Raw genomic sequence first — 17549 nt, 5'->3', positions numbered from 1 at the left:
GGTTCAGCTATGCAGGGGGCCAGTTTCACCTCTGTCAAATTTCATCCAACACGACTAAATTCTACCATGTGGTCACTGCCCTGAACCAGGCCACTGCCAGACGCGTGCTGCACCTTGTTCAGCACCTACCCACCAAGGACAAGTCCGAGACCATCAAGCGAGTGCTTACCGGGTCCCTCGGACTATCCAGAAACCAGTGTGCCGCTCGGGTGCTGCACCTCGACGCCCTGGGGGACAGGTCCCCGATGGAACTGATGGACGAGATGCTTGCGCTCATGGGTGAGCACACCAACTGCCCACTTTTGAGCGCATCTTCTTCGAACATATGCCTGGGGACATCTGCCTGTTGCTGGTTCAAGAAAGCTTCACTGACCCGAGGAGGCCCAAGAGCTATGGCTCGCACAATTCTTGGAAGGCTCAGTGGTCCAGCAGGTCATGAGGCACAGGCACGATCATGCCAAGCCCACCCCTAGCGCTGCAGTAGAGCACATGGCTCCTGCAGGGGCCCCCAAGAGCATAACCAAGACCACAGCATCCGCTTCAGGCCTCTGCTTCTACCACCAGTGTTGGGGAGCCAAGGCTCGGAAGTGTCATCAGCCCTGCTCATTCCAGGGAAACAACCAGGCTGGCCGCTGTTAATGGCTATGGCGGCTGGCCAAGGACACAGCATTCTCTACCTGCGGGACTCAGTCAACGGCTGGCGGTTCCTCATTGACACTTGAGCCCAGATCAGCATCATCCCGGCCACAGCCATCGAATCCAGGAACCGACCTCATGGACCTCCCCTCCATGCGGCCAACGCAACGGCAATCCGGACGTATGGAGATCAGCCAATGGAATTTCGCATGGAGATTCACCGTCTCATCCCTCCCGACCACCATCCTGGGTGCAGACCCTCCTCGCACACAGGCTTCTGGGGACATTCGAGGTAGGTGCCTGGTCGACACCTCCTGCTCAGAGCAACCGCAGATGGCCACAATCAATATGCCCAGAGACGAGTTCCAGCAGATCCTGGATGAGATCCCAACACTCCTCAAGCCACAGTTCTCTGCTGCCTCGCTGCGCCACAGGGTGTTCCAACACATCCCCACCCAGGGCCTGCTGGTTCATGCCAAGGCATGCCGGCACCCACCTGACAAGCTCTAGGTAGCGAAGGAGGAGTTTTCGCACCTGTTGAAGCTGGGGATCATTCGGCGGTCTGACAGCCCATGGGCCTCACTGCTCCACCTGGTCCTGAAAGCATCCGGCGGCTGGCATCCCTGTGGAGACTATCGATGGCTCAACGAGGCAACCGTTCCTGACTGTTACTCCATCCCTCAGATCCAGGACTTTACAGCCAACCTGCCAATGCGAGGGTCTTCTCCAAGGTTGACCTGGTGCGTGGATATCAACAGATCCCGGTGCACCCTGAGGACATATAAAAGAAGGCCATCATCACCTCCTTTGGCTTGTTCGAATTCCTGCGCATGCCATTCGGGCTTAAGAATGCTGCTCAGAACTTTCACCACCTCATAGACTCTGTGGGCAGGGACTTGGATTTCGTCTTTATTTATTTGGACGACATCTTCATCGCCAGCAAGGACCAGGTGCACACAAGGCCCACCTACATGCCCTTTTCTCCCAGCTGGCTGACTTTGGCCTTACCATCAACCCAGCCAAGTGCCAGTTCGGAAAAGAGTCCACCATGCAGTTCCTGGACGAAGGAGCCACACCTGCTGCTGCGAAGGTCGCCATTATCAGGGAGTTCCCACGCCTGGACAGACTCAAGGGTATGCTCAAATCTTACCACCAGTTAATCCCGGGAGCTGTTCGCATCATGCAACGGCTGTTCATCCTCATCGCAGCCAAGCACAAGATGCTTGCTTGGAACCCAGAAGCCTCACCGCATTCAAGGCCACCAAGGATGCCCTGCAAAGGCCGCCATGCTCGCCCACCAACCTGCATATGGCACTTTCTGTCGATGCCTCTGCCACAGCCGTCGGTGCCATCCTTGAGCAGCAGGTGAATGGACATTGGAAGCCGCTGGCATTCTTCATCCACCTGCTTCGCCTGCCGGAACGCAAGAATTGTGCCTTCGACCGCAAGTTACTGGGCATGTACCTGGCAGTGCAGCATTTCTGCTATTTTTTGGAGGGGAGGACTTTTACCATTTTCACAGACCACAAACCTCTCACCCAGGAACTTGCGATGGCAAAGGATCCCTGGTCAGCCTGCCAGCAGCGTCACCTCTCCTTCGTGTCGGAGTTTACCTCTGACATTTGGCACAAGGCAGGGAAGGACAATGTGGTTGCCGATGCTATCTTGTGATCAGCTATCTGCCCGCAGACATCCAGCCTCGACCAGCTTGCCCGGGACCAGGAAGCTGATGAGGAGACGAGGGTCTTCAAGACCGCCATCACCAGCCTTCGGTTTCAAGACCTCCCGACTCCGAGCAGCAAAGGCACCATCCTGTGTGATATCTCCTTGGGCACCCCGCGGCCAGTGGTTTCCCAGCAGTAGCGCAGGCAGGTCTTCCATCACATCCATGATCCTTTACATCCATCTATCGAACAGTTTGTATGGCATGGGCTGTGGAAGCAGATCGCGGGCTGGGCCAGAACATGCACCCATTGCCAGACATCCATGGTGCACAGGCACACCAGAGAGTCCGTACAGGAGTTCGAGCACGTCCGGGAATGGTTCAGCCACATTCACGTGGACATCGTTGGGCCCTTACCCATTTCCCGGGGCAACCGTTATCTGTTTACGGTGGTGGACCGCACCATTTGCAGGCCCGAGGCAATCCCGATGCCAGACGCCTCCACCGACTCCTGCTCTCGAGCACTGTTGCATAGTTGGGTTACCCGGTTTGGCGTCCCGGTTCACCTCACCAGCGATCGGGGTGCCCAGTTCACATCTGCACTCTGGGCACAACTCGGCAACAGGTTGGGGATCCAGCTACACCGCACCATGGCCTACCACCCACAGGCCAATAGACTGGTCGAACATCTGCACCACCACCTGAAGTCGGTGCTCACGGCCCGCCTCACCGGTCCCGATTGGACGGATGAACTGCCTTGGGTGCTCCTGGGCATCCGCTCCACTCCCAAGGCAGATCTGCATGCGTCACCAGCTGAGTTGGTCTATGGTGCGCCAATGGCACTACCTGGTGAGTTTGTCAATGCACCTCACAATCCCCAGCGTCGCCGCATGAACTACTTCCTCACCTCAGGGCACGCTTGGACTCCTTCAAACCCTACCGCCACCTAGGCATGGTACCCATCCGTCTCACGTTCCTGGCAAACTCCTTTCCGTGGAGTACGTTTTCGTTTGGCGGGGTCCGACCACATTACCTCTGCAGCGACCATACGAGGGGCTGTACAGAGTTCCGGCTCGACGTTCACGCTGGCCATGGGCGGCAGACATGAGCTGTTTACCATGGACAGGCTGAAGCCAGTGCACCTCGATCCTACCAAACCCGTGGCCGTTGCCCAGCCCAAGAAGTGAGGCTGCCCGGCAAAAAAGGACATTGGGGCTGGTTCTGGGGGGGGCTGCGTTGTGGCTCACCACAAGGCAGGTGAACCAGCCCCGTTTGTAAGCCATGTGGCGGTGCAGCCGGCCAAAATGGCACGATCGGGGGTTTCCCTTCCTTTCAGCACGGGGCTCAGAAATCCGCGCTGGGGACCACGTGACACCCAGGTGATGTCAGTGCCCTTCAGCGCGGTTCTCAGCCAGGTCTGGGCTGGGAGTATAAGTGCAGCCCAGCAGCCTGAAATAAACTAGTATGCTCACTAAGCTCAACCTGTCTGGTTGCGTGTGATATTGCTGGAGCAGTGTAGCCGCCGCTACATAGCCATCAAAGTGCAATGAAACTCTTATTACTTGGCAGGTTTGGTTTTTTAGTGTTGCTGGATTAGCAGATTTTTCAGACTATTATATGTTATTTCTATCAATACCTCGACACTCTTTAAATTAATCTCTTTAGATGCTGCACACTGTGATAATATATTTTCCAAGAAACCATGCAAATTGAATTGGTGCACAGAGGTGTAAAGCTATTTCATGTCAGGCCTCTGCCTTGAGACCAGCTATGGAGCAGATGGAAAATGGGAACTTACCTTTCAGACAGCAGCCCTAAAAGGCTGCTCCAGTGTCTCATTCTTATCTAGAGGTGCCTCGTAGCGCCCTCCGGATCCAACCGAGGCGGGATGACTGGTGCCATTGCGCTATCCGTCATAAATACATGGCAGAGCAATGGCCATCTTCCCTATTCATAATCCTCCAGGCAGCTGGAACTGCTCTATGGTTCCCAGAACAGTTCCAGTTGCGTGGGGGAATATGGATAGGGAAGACAGCCATTATTCCTTCACATTTTGAGCCGCAGAGAACAGCCCTGAAGGCCAAAGTGGCTCGGTGTGGCTGACCCAGCCCACACCAGCTGCCCTGACAGCTCCTGTTGCCCTGTCGGCCCCTGCTGTCCCAACTGCCTGATGGTCCCCACTGTCCCTGATTTTGAAGGTGCGGTGTGAGTGGGGAGATGGGTCACAGGCTGATGGCATCATCAGCCCACCCCTAAACAGCTGCTTAGCCCAGCTGCACATTCAGATTGTTCGGCGGAGGGCTGCGCTGTGGAGATCATCCCTCTCGGAGAGGGGTTGGAATATATGGCTCGGAGACCGCCTCCGCACATTCAGAAAGGTAGGTGATTATGCATTTTGGCGGAGTTTCTCCGCCTTGACATCTCAACTTTTGGCCTATCTGAAATGGCCTGTCGAAAGGCTATAAGGGGGGGGCGTGGCAAGATGGCATACGGAACAGACGTGCCTTCCAGTCCTCTCCTGACTCTTTGTTATTGTTTTGTCTATAAGTGCCCGTTGAAACTTTTAAAAAAAGTTTATAAGTAGTTAGAGGTGTTAAACTAGTTTCTAATGGTACAATTGCTGAAAAAAAGTAAAAGAAAACGGAAACAGATCGCTAAGAAATTACATTTCCCGAAGTTATCTGAGCCTACCTGTTTACAAGAAGCCAGGACTCAGCGTGAAATGGATCCAAGAGGAGAAGTGCAGGATTCGGCAAAGGAGCTCCGCTCTGTACCGGTAGGGCTCTTTAAAGATGGCGCCCGGCAGCCTTTGGAACAAAGGGCTAGCCAGGCGCGTGTATTTCAATCAACGCCTGCTATGAGCGCTGTCACTGAACTTTTGACAGCTGAAACAGCTGGGATGCCGCCAGCTGAAGACCTGACTTTAAAGAGACGTTCACCGATTGATGTAGCGGTGGCGCTGCGAAATGCACCACCAGTTATGAAGACTTCAACTGATCCCGATGTAATGAAGGCTCTTGATGTAATATGGGTTAAGGATAACCCTGAATACCAGTCTTCTGATATTGCTGAGGAGGTTGTGGCAGGGGTTTCTACACGGAGTCACGCTGCAAGAAAAGGAGTTAAATTAAGGGAAGGATTAGAAGACCCTCTGGTTACTCAGAAACAGCAGGATCCTATTGTACCTGAATCTATTCCAGTTGATATGGTTATTAAGAATTTAAGTTATCTTCTTCAATCAAAGAGTTAGGTAAATCTTTGGTTCAAGTTAACACCAAGCTTAATACCTTGGTGGACATTAATACTCAACAGATGGTTGATTATGGAGCTTTTAAGCTTGAAACAAATGAAAGACTTGATGTTTGTGACCAAGGTATAGTTGAGGTACAAGACCAAATACAAGATGTAAATAAAACAATTGAAACTTTACCAATTCAGAATAAAAATTTAGCGGAAAAGGTTGATTATTTGGAGAATTAGTCTAAACGAAATAATGTAAAAATTATTGGTTTGCCAGAAGATATAGAAGGACCAGATCCAAGAAAATTCTTTACTGATTGGATCCCTCAAGTTTTAGGACAAGATAAGTTCCCGGATGGTTTAATACTGGAATATGCTCATCGAGCTTTGAGAAGAAAACCTTTTTCAGGACAGAACCCAAGACCTGTTCTGGTCCGTTGTCTAAACTATTATGATAGAGAGACAATTTTGCGTGTGGCTATTAGAAATGCTCAACAAAATAGATCTCCTTTGATGGTCCAGAACAATCGTGTTTTTTTTTTTTTATCCAGATTTGAGTCAGGAAATTATGTCTCAACGACGTGAATTTAATCCTGTGAAAGAAGTGTTATGGAAAAAAGGATATAAAGCAACATTTAGATACCCTACAGTATTGAAGATTTTTCAGGATGGATATCAACCAAAATTTTTTGACAATCCTAAAGAAGCTATGGACTTTGCTCAATTGTTACCAATTACACAATTCCAGGAACGACGTAGTCCTCCACGGTCTCCGAAGAGAGTGGAGATGCAAGATGGGAATCGAATTTCAAGAAGAAATGGAAGCAATGGTGGTCGAAGTGACAAACCTGATTAAATTAAAAAAAAAAAAAAAATTTCTCGAGAAGATTTAGATAATGATGATAGTTTCATGTGAAATGGGAGTTAGGAGAGGGAACTGGGTGGGCATTGTTTTCCAGAAGTCGTCAGCTACGTGTGAGTTACCTCACACCCAATATTTTGTGGGAGTTACCGCATTGTGGGGTTTAGACAGGAGGAGGTAGTCGTAACCTCTTACCTGTTTTTTTTTAATTAATTTTTGGATTAAGGAGTGAAGTTTCTTTTTATTATTTAAAAAATATATATAATTTCTTTTTTTTAATTTCTTTTTTTTGTTGTAGTTTTAAGAGGGGATAAGGGGAGGGTTTTTTTTCTTTTTTTTCTTGTTCTGTTGTTGTAAGAAATGTCTAAATTAAAGTTTGCTTCTCTTAATGTTCAGGGTTTAAATAATCCTATTAAGTGTAAGAAAGTACTTGCTTATTTAAAAAAACTAAAAGTTGATGTGGCCTTTTTGCAGGAAACTCATTTAACGGATAAGGAACATTTGAAACTTAAACGTGAATGGGTTGGACAAATTTTTTATTCTTCATTTAATTCAAAGGCAAAAGGAGTGGCAATTTTGGTGCACAAGAATCTACCATTTCAGTTACAGAATGAAGAGAAAAATGGTGGAAGATTATTAAAATTGAATTGTACAATCTTTAATGAGGCTTGGACTTTGCTTGATGTTTATGCTCCAAATGTTGAGGATACAGCTTTTGTTGTGGATATGTCTTTATTACTTGGACAAGCAAATTCTAATGTGATGATTGGGGGAGATTTAAATGTGGTATTGGAGCCTTTATTGGACAAGTATCCAAGAACAATTAAGAAATCTAAAATGGCAGTGCAAGTGACTAATATGATGACAGATTTGAATTTAGTTGATATTTGGCAAAGATTTAATCCTACAGAGAAATATTTTTCTTTTTACTCTTCATGCCATAATTCTTTTTCAAGAATTGATTATTTTTTAATTTCAACGCATTTGAAAGATAGAGTTATATCTGTGGATTATAAGGCAAGGTTGGTTTCAGATCATTCATTACTATTATTAGAATATCAGAGTTCACAAGATGTTCAGAGAACCCCAAGATGGAGATTTAATACTATGCTATTACAAAAACCAGAATTTATTAGTTATTTAAAAAAACAAATTGAGGTTTTTATTAGTAATAATATTAATTCTGTTTCTAATCATTTTGTTTTATGGGATGCAATGAAAGCTTTTTTATGAGGTCAAATTATTAGTTATGCTTCTAAAGTAAAGAAAGAGAGAATTAGAGAGATTGAAGATTTAGAGAAAAAGATAACTGTTACTGAAAAAGAATTTCAAAAAAATCCTACTGAAATGCAAAAGAATCAGTTGACTAATTTAAAATTTAAATATAATGAATTACAAACATATCGGTTTGAATGTTTAATGAATCGAACTAAACATAAGTTTTATGAATGGGGTGAGAAAGCTCATAAAGTCCTTTCATGGCAGTTGAAAAAAGAACAATTATCTAGGATTATACCAGCAATTAGAAAGAAATCGGCATTACTTTTAGACAAAAAGAAATTAATGAGGAATTTTGTAATTTTTATAAAAAATTATATACTTCAGAATGTAAAGATGTAGCTGAAGATGCAATAGATTCTTTTTTGAAAAATATTAAATTGCCACAATTGAATCAAGAAGATAGACAAGAGTTGGATAAATCTTTAACAGAAAATGAAATTGAAATGGCAATAAGAGATATGCCAAATGGAAAGGCACCTGGTGAAGATGGGTTTTCTATAGAGTTTTATAAAACTTTTTATGTTGATATATCTTCTATTTATAAGGATGTAATACAGCAAATTTATAAAACTTTTCAATTACCTGAATCTTGTTCTAATGCTATAATTACAGTTATAACAAAAAAAGATAAAGATCCTTTACAGGTTTCTTCTTATCGACTAATATCGTTGTTAAATGTGGATTATAAAATTGTAGCTAAAGTTATGGCTAATAGATTAGCTCAATATTTACCTAAAATAATACATAAAGACCAAACAGGATTTATAAAAAAATAGATATGCATCTGATAATATTTTACATTTAATAACTTTGATAAACAAATCTAAATCTCAAATGAATTATCCAATAGTGGTTTCGTTGGATGCAGAAAAGGCTTTTGATAGAGTGGAGTGGAAGTTTTTATTTAAAGTACTTGAGAAATTTTGTTTTGGTTCCTCGTTTATTGGATTGATAAAGGCTTTATATAATAGTCCGAAGGCTAGAGTTGCTACCAATGGGCAGATTTCAGAATCCTTTAATTTAACAAGGTCTACTAGGCAAGGATGTCCATTGTGTTAGGTCTGCTTTGTTCATGAATGAGTGAGACAAACACCAGGCTGAGTCGAAATCAGGGTTCTTTGTTCTTTATTACCGGATTGTAACACTTGCGACTAACAAAGTTAGTCGGAGAATGCATTCTGCCGTTATCAGCAAAATGGTGATGTTTTATACCCTTGGATACATGCTTAGAACATCATCATATCATTACTTGTCCAATGACTAAAACTGTTGCTATCCTTTCCCTGCTAGCTTCCTGCCTCTCAATCCATCAATGTCTCTCTTATCTTGTAAGTACAAGGATGCATTCTGTTACTCCTTAGTACTGGGTGACTCCTTCTCCGGTCCCATCTCATGATGTTTTACCTAACAGGAGTACAAGGACACCTCCCCTTCTTGTTACTGCCCTGTACAGGGTAACTCCCTACACATTCCCATCTCATGATGTTTTACCTTACAATTGTCACCTGCTTTATTCGCTATAGTTATTGAACCTTTGGCACAATTAATACATCAAAATGAAAATGTTAAGGGTATGTGAGTTTTGAATGAGGAATATAAGATTAATTTATTTGCTGATGATGTTTTATTATATTTGGTGGATCCTGATATTTCTTTACCAGCAATTCCAGAATCTTTAGAAAATTATGGTCAATTATCTGGTTATAAGGTAAACTGGGCTAAAAGTGAAATTTTGTCAATTTGTAAAGATGATTATTCAGTATATAAAAAATATTATAAATTTGAAGTGGACTAAACAAATTAAATATTTAGGAATTAATGTTAATACAGAATATCAAGATTTATATTCAATTAATTATCTTCCTTTAATAAAAAAAGATTAAGTTAGATTTGATTAGGTGGAAGGATTTACCTTTAGGTTTATTGGGGAGGATTAACACTATAAAAATGAATATTTTTCCTCGGATACAGTATTTGTTTCAATCAATTCCTTATTTTTTAAAAAAAAGTTTTTTTAAGGATTTATATAAAGCAGTTAGAGATTTTTTATGGAAGGGAAAACTAGGACCCACCTAGTTGGGCAAAGATAGAAATGGCAGTTATTTCAGAAAAATTTCTACATGAGTTTTTGTTTCGATGGAATAAAAATTTATTATGAACTTATGATGTACCAATATTGAAACATTTATTGAATTTATGGACAAGTAAATTTAATAAATTGGGGCTTAAAAATAAATGGTCTGGGTGATTGCCATTATATAATAATCAACGTTCCTTTTACAGTCTCCAATATTACTTTGAAACAATGGGAAAGGAATAAAAAATTTATCAGATTGTTTTTTGAGGAATTACAAAGGAAATTTGGTATTAGTGGAAATTCTGTATTTGTATATTATCAGTTAAGATCATTTGTAAAACAGGTATGTGGCCAACATATGATTTTATTGCCTGAAACTAGTTTTGAGAAATATGTATTTTCCATACCAAAAAAGGGGTATATATCTGATTTGTATTGTATTTTACAAGAAAATGAAAATAAGACAGATTGGGATAAAGATAAGTTGAAATGGGAAAAAGATTTAGGTTCTATAGTAGCTGAAGAAGCTTGAATGGAAATTTGTCAGAATAGTATTTGGAAATTGATTAATGCTAGATTAGCGATGATTAATTATAATTTTATACATCAATTATATTTAACACCAGAGAAATTAAAAAAGTTTGGTCTTAGTAAGGTAGATTGTTGTTTTTGTTGTGATCAGACGGCTTATACTTTTTTACATACAGTTTGGTTTTGTGATCAATTGCAACAGTTTTGGAAAGGTATTCAATCTATTTTTAATAGTTTATATAATATCTATGTTGTATTAGATCCTGATATATTTTTATTAGGGAATATTCAATCATTAATCGATTTAGGCTTAAATGATTATCAGATTTCTTTTATCTATTTAGCCTTAGCAGTGGCTAAGAAATGTATAGCGCTTACTTGGAAAGATAGAAATATACTAACCTTAGATAGGTGGTATTTAGAGATGGTCTTGTTTAATTATGGAAAAGATATCTTTTTCAATTCAAGATAAGATGTCTTTTTATAAGTTGAAGTGGACTCCACTTGTTAAGTACTTGCAATTAAGTCTTATTTAAATATGTTTTATGTGTGATATTTTAAATTTGATAACTTTTTTTTATTAATATTTTTACTTGTTATTTTCTTTTGTTTGTGAGTGTTTTTTATATATATTACTAACTTTATTAATTCTTCACTCTTTATTTTGGGGGGAAGGTTGGGTTTTTTTTATAAATAGTTTTATTAGTGGTCGTATAAATGGGGGGGGTTAGATTGATTTAAGTTAGGTTATTAATGTTGTGTTGCAATAATTACTGCATTTTTATTTTTCTTTAAATGTAATTTCTTTGTTTTATTCATGTAATAAAATCTTTAAATAAAGTTTCAAAAAAAAAGAAAGGCGATAAGGGAACTGCGGTGCTGGTGTTTTAGAGGGAATGGGTAACTGGAGTCCCAATGGGTTGAAAGAAAGCAGGGCAAACATCACCTGGTGAACTAATAGGATTTCAAAATAGTGGGTTAGCAGATCATCGAACTTTTACTGTAATTATACCATGGATTCTGAAGAAAGAGACAAAGTATTTGTTTCAGGTCAATGACTCTTTGTCAGAACCTTTGGCTTGTATTGTCTCTTCTTGTTCTTCCAACCAAAATGCAATACTTAATAATTCTCAGGATTGAATTTCATCTGCCTCGTAACTGATCCTTTCCAGTTGAATGGTAGACTTCTTGTTCATTACTATCATCCCCAAAATTCACTGTGTCTCGGTTTTTTTAAATCATCTGAAAATTTGGAAATTGTGCCCTTTTGCACTCTTCTCTCAGTCATATTAAGAAATGCAGTGGGTCCAACCCCTGGTCAATTCCACCACAAACGACCCTACAGCCTGAATTACACTTTCACAATAACACTGCTTTCTGTTACAATCCATTTTGCTGTTTATTGCATAATCCTTATTCTTAATGGTAAGTCTAATATATCAAATGCCTTTTCAGGCACCCACATACACCAGATCAATCATATACATTGCCCTATTCTTCTTTATCTAAGAACTTTACTGAGTTAGATGGGCATGATTTGCCTTTAACAAATACATCTTGGTTCCTCCATTCGACCTTTGTCCTCTGCTGGACATGATGACACCCTTCCATATATTTGTATGCATACATAAAACCCTGTGTGTCAGTAGCCTTGTTAGTCTAATAGAAGTAAAGGATGAGAAAGCATCACATCTCCGAGTCATAATTGTGTGAGTGCATACACAATATTATTTTAAAAATTTTCTCCCCTGCCGTGGTGAAGTTGTCTGGTCATGAGGATTCTTGAAATGTCAAATGCTAAGAAAATATTGGGAAATGCTCAGCAGGTTGCAGTGAGTTGGGATTCACTGGTAGGGTGTTGTGTGGATGGCCGGCTCCGCCCCCATCTGCTCACCTGCAACCCTGGTTTCCTGCCTCAACCCAGAACCCTTCCGAAGCCCCTATCCATAGTTATAAGCTAATAAAAGCGTTTGTTCTTCCTCCAGTCGCGAGAGCTTTTATTCGCGCTGCGCACGTCGATCAGCATAGAGACTGAGGTGATACTTCCAGGGCCGGATTAAGGCCAACTGATATCCTAAGAACAATGGTTTCCCACCCACCCTTCCCCCCCCCCACCCCAAAGCCCTTCCATTGACGTCATTAAGACTCAAAAGTGCTGAATGTGACATTATACATTAAAAATTCAGTTTTCTTCCAGGTCAGACCCCACAACCTGTGTACAAAAGTTTTTTTCATTTATTGTGGTGGGGGGGGGGGGGGGGAGTTCAGCTGCACCATGGTAAATCCAGCACTGGGAAAAGACTATGTGCTTCCCCCATCCCTTGGTACCCTGAGCACGTGCTTATGTTGCTTAATGGTTAAATCCAGGCCTGTGACCATCTGTCCCCGTTATCACGGAGACCAGCCCCGAATTAATCCGAAGTTTGATCCTCATCTTTAAATCCCCTCACCACTTTTGGGGGTCTTCACCTGCTTCCAGCCTTCCCGTCCGCTCCCCTCCCCATCACCTCGGTCGGGCCTGCCCTTCGCCGAGGCCGCAGACGCCGTTCACGGTTCTCTCTGAGGGCCGCGCCGCTCGCGCTCGAGGGCAAAGCCTGGCGGCGTTGCTACTGGTAACAGAACCAACGCCGCGAGCGCCGGCAAACGGCCGCCTGAGGTGTTGGACGCCGCCGGCTCGCTGAGTCTATATTTTTCGTGGGCAGGAGAACATGTCTCACCCGAGAGTTTCCGCCCACTTGCCGCCGCACGTCGACCCGACCAGAGCGCCGGTTGCGTTCGGGGACGGGGCTGTGCCCAAACTCCGCCGAGAGTTGGCCGACCCCAATCTCATCACCAGACAGCGGGCACTTATGGCTCTGGGTGACCTGGTCCATGACCCCGAGTTGGCTTATACGGCCGTGGAAGTCGGTAAGTGTTTCCAGTGCACGACGTGGGCACTGGCGAAGTTTAAAAAGGAACTTGGGAGTTGGGGTGCAGACCGTGGATCAAAGAACCACAGAACTCTAGAGCACCGTCTTCAGAGCCTGCTCTGCCTATTCCCACCGACCAGCACCCAGGCCATACTCCTCCTGTCCACATTTGTCTTAAATGTCAAAATTGAGCCTGCAATCTATTAATTCAACTGGCAGCTGGTCCTGCCACTGGCTCTGTGAAGGACCCCCCCGCCCCCCACCCATCTTCCTTGTTAACTTTTCCCCTTAACCCATGGCCTCTAGTTTTTAATCTCTGCAAACTTGTGTGGAAAAAGTTTGTTTGCATTTATCTATACCCTATCAAATCTTACCTCATTCTTCTATATTCCAGGGAAATAAAGTTCTAACCTATTCAACCGTTCCCTAAAATTCACCTCCCTCAAATCCCAGCAACATCCTGTAAATCTTCTCTGCACTCTTTTACTCTTAGTGATATCCGTCCTGTGGTTAGTTGACCAGAACTGTACATGATACTCCAAATCAATATCTTGTACAACTTCACCATCACTTCCCAACTCCTCATCAATATCCTGTACAACTGCACTATAACTTCCCACCTCCTCTAACATTCATGTCAGGGAGGATAGCAAGAACAGAGGCTTTAGGCTAAGAAAAAAAGGCTTTTTCACACAATCTGGAGGTGGAACAGCAGCAGGTAATAAATAGTGGCCATAGTAACAATTGTAGAGAAGGTGAGAGGCAGAAAGTTAAATGTGGGAGATCTCTGAGATGCATTTATTTCAATGCAAGGAGTGTGGTAAATAAAGTGGATGAACTAATGGTGTGGATTGACACGTGGCATTATGATGTGATAGCAATTAGTGAGAGTTGGTTAAAGGAAGGTTGTGACTGGCAGCTAAATATTCAGGGATTTCACTGCTTTAGATGTGACAGAATTGGCGGCGTACGAGGGGGAGGTGTGGCGTTGCTTGTCAGGGAAGATATTACAGTGGTGATGAGGCAAGATAGACTCATCGCAGGAGACTTTGTGAGTTGACTTAAAAAATAAAAAAGGTGAGGCTACAAATATAGGGGTATATTATAGGCTGCCAAAAGGGGATAGGGAACTGGAAGAGCAAATGTGCAGGGAAATAGCTGAGATGTGTAGTAGAAATAGGGTTGTGATAGTTGGGGATTTCAATTTTCCTAATATTGATTGGGAAACACAATCAATGAAAGGACAGGAGAGCTTAGACTTTGTACAGTGTGTTTAGAATTGGTTTTTACAGCAGTATGTTGAGGTGCCTATGAGAGAGGAGGCAGTGTTAGATCTATTGTTAGGGAATGGAATAGGGCAGGTGACGGAAGTGTGCGTTGATGAGAACTTTGGATCCAGTGATCATGGGTCGATTAGCTTCAACTTAAATATGGAAAGGGATAGGTCAGGTCTGAGGTTGAAGGTCTTCGAGTGGGGGAAGGCCAGATTTGAATAAATGAGAAGGGATTTGCTGAAAATTGTATGGGCTGATCTTTTTTTTCTGGAAAGGATGTAGAGGAGATTTGGAGGGAATTTAAAGAAGAGATATTGAGAATACAGGATCTTACGTGCCAGTCAGATCGAAAGGCAAGGGAACCGTGGATTTCTGGAAAAATTATGGTTGGTTCGGGATAAGAGGGGAGCATATACTAAATTTAAGAAGCAAAAAATGGATAAGATGTATGATCATTATGTAGAAAAAACCTTAAGAAAGAAATTAGAAAGGCAAAAAGAAGGTATGAGGAGTCAATAGCTGATAAGGTAAAAATGAATCCAAAGGGTTTTTACAGATATGTGAATAGTAAAAGGAGGGTTAAGGATAGAATAGGACCGCTGGAAAATGCGAGCGGTGAACTGTGCGATGAACCGTATCAGATGGGAGAGATGTTAAATGATTTTTTCTCATCTGTGTTCATGAAGAAAAATGACATTGGACTATGTGAGATAAGTGAAGCAAATAGCTTAGTTATGGAAAAGATAGGGATTAGTAAAGAGAGGGTTTTGGAGCTTCTTGGGTCAGGAAAAGTGGATAAGTCTCCTGGTCCTGATGGGATTTTCCCCAGGACTTTAAGGGAGGTCAGGGAGCAAATAGAGGAGGCACTGTCAGTGAGTTTTCAACGATCACTGGAGGAGGGTGTGGTGTCGTGGGATTGAAGGGTTGCTAATGTAGTTCTGTTGTTTAAAAAAGGCACGAGGTGTCGGCTAAGTAATTATAGGCCTGTAAGCTTGACTTTGGTGGTACAGAAAGTTTTGGAGGGTATTAGAGATGGTGTGTATAAATATCTGTATAGGCAGGGAGCACCCAGCCTGGGTTTGTGAAGGGGAAATCATGTTTGACGAACATTGTTGAGTTTTTCGAAGAAGTGACAAGAAAGGTGGATGAAGGTAGGGCAGTTGATGTAGTCTATCTGGCTTTTGATAAGGTTCCACATGAAAGGTTAGTAAGGAAGGTTCAGTCACTAGGGATTAATAGAGAAATAGTAAGATGGGTTCAAAGGTGACTGGAGGAGAGACAGCAGCAGGTCATGGTGGACAACTGTCTGTCAGGATGGAAGCCTGTGACGAGTGGCATGGATTGGTGCTAGGTCCCCTGATGTTCATAATTTATATTAATGATTTGGATGATGGGGTGGTTAACTGGGTAAGTAAATACGCAGACGATACGAAAATTGGGGGCATAGTGGACAGTGAGGAAAGTTTTCAGGGATTACAGAGGAAGTTGGTTTGTCTGGTACATTAATGATCTAGATGATGGGGTGGTAAATTGGATTAGTAAATATGCAGACGATACTAAGATAGGTGGAATAGTGGATAATGAAGAAGGTTTTCAAGGATTGCAGAGGGATTTGGGCTGCTTAGAAAAGTGGGCTGAAAAATGGCAGATGGAATTTAATGCTGATAAGTGTGAGGTGCTTCATTTTGGTAAGAAGAATCAGAACAGGACATACGTGGTAAATGGGAGAGCATTGATGAATACAGAAGAGCAGAAAGATTTAGGAGTAACGTTACATCATTCCCTGAAGGTAGAAACTCACGTGAATAGGGTGGTGAAGAAGGCTTTTAGTATGCTGGCCTTTATCAATCATTGCATGGAATATAGGAGTTGGGAGGTGATGTTGAGACTATATAAGATGTTGGTGCGGCCTAATTTGGAGTTCTGTGTGCAGTTCTGGTCGCCTAATTATAGGAAGGATATAAACAGAGTGGAGAGAGTGCAGAGAAGGTTTACCAGAATGTTACCTGGGTTTAAGCATCTAGAGTATAGGGAGAGATTGGACAGATTAGGTCTTTATTCTTTGGAGCGTAGAAGGTTGAGAGGGGATTTGATAGAAGTATTTAAGATTATGAAAGGGATAGACAGAGTGGATGTGGATAGACTATTTCCGTTAAGAGGAGGAAAGATTAAAACAAGAGGACATGAGTTAAGAATTAAAGGGCAGAGGTTTAGAGGTAACATGAGGGGGAACTTCTTTACTCAGAGAGTGGTAGACGTGTGGAATGAGCTTCCGGGAGAAATAGTGGCGGCGGAGTCAATTGTATTATTTAAGAAAAGGTTGGACAGGTATATGGATGAGAAGAAGATGGAGGGTTATGGGCATTGTGCAGGGAGGTGGGACTAGAGAGGGGTGTTTGGTTCGGTGCGGACTAGAAGGGCCTAATGGCCTGTTTCCGTGCTGTAAATAAATTGTTATTGTTATTGTTATGGCAGATAGAATTTAATGTAGAGAAGTGTGAAGTGCTACATTTCAGAAAAACTAATCAAAATAGGACATATGTAGTGAAGGGGAGGACATTGGGGAATGCACAAGAACAAAGAGATCTTGGAGTTATGGTGCAGTGTTCCTTGAAGGTGGATTCCTATGTTGACAGGGTTGTTAAGAAGGCATTTGGTATGTTAGCCTTCATAAATCATAGCATAGAGTATAGGAGCTGGGAAGTGATGCTACGACTGTTTAAGACATTGGTGAGGCCAGGTTTGGAGTATTGATGTTCAGTTCTGGTCTCCAAATTATAGGAAGGATATAGATAAGGTGGAGAGGGTGCAGAGAAGATTTACCAGGATGTTGCCTGGCTTAAAATACCTAGAGTACAGAGAAAGATTGAAAAGTTAGAACTTTATTCATTGGAGCATAGACGGTTGAGAGCGGATTTGATAGAGGTGTTTAAAATTATGAAGGCAATAGATAGACTAGATGCAAGTAGACTCTTCCCCCTGAGAGCAGGGGAGGTTGAAACAAAAGGACACAAATTGAGGGTAAGGGGGCAAAATTCAGAGAGTGGTGACTGAATGGAATAATCTTCTGGAGGAA

The 17549-nt window shown here is 42.7% G+C and overlaps 1 protein-coding gene across 2 annotated transcripts in view; it reads left to right on the top strand.

The window, feature by feature from the left end:
- Positions 1 to 12881: 12881 nt before the first annotated feature.
- Positions 12882 to 17549, top strand: part of rsph14 (radial spoke head 14 homolog) — a 674463-nt gene continuing 669795 nt past the window's right edge. Inside the window, exon 1 of one of the 2 annotated variants that reach the window (XM_069933648.1) lies at positions 12882 to 13197. In XM_069933648.1, the coding sequence (XP_069789749.1) occupies positions 12999 to 13197 (199 nt within the window). In that variant the 5' untranslated portion in view covers positions 12882 to 12998. The remainder of the gene's footprint in view (positions 13198 to 17549) is intronic. The other variant, XM_069933649.1, reaches the window with a different exon arrangement.

This window comes from Narcine bancroftii, chromosome 4 (genome assembly GCF_036971445.1).
Source record: "Narcine bancroftii isolate sNarBan1 chromosome 4, sNarBan1.hap1, whole genome shotgun sequence".
Lineage (NCBI taxonomy): Eukaryota > Metazoa > Chordata > Chondrichthyes > Torpediniformes > Narcinidae > Narcine > Narcine bancroftii.
Note: the sequence above shows the minus strand (reverse complement) of the source record. Positions and strands in the feature narration are given on the sequence as shown.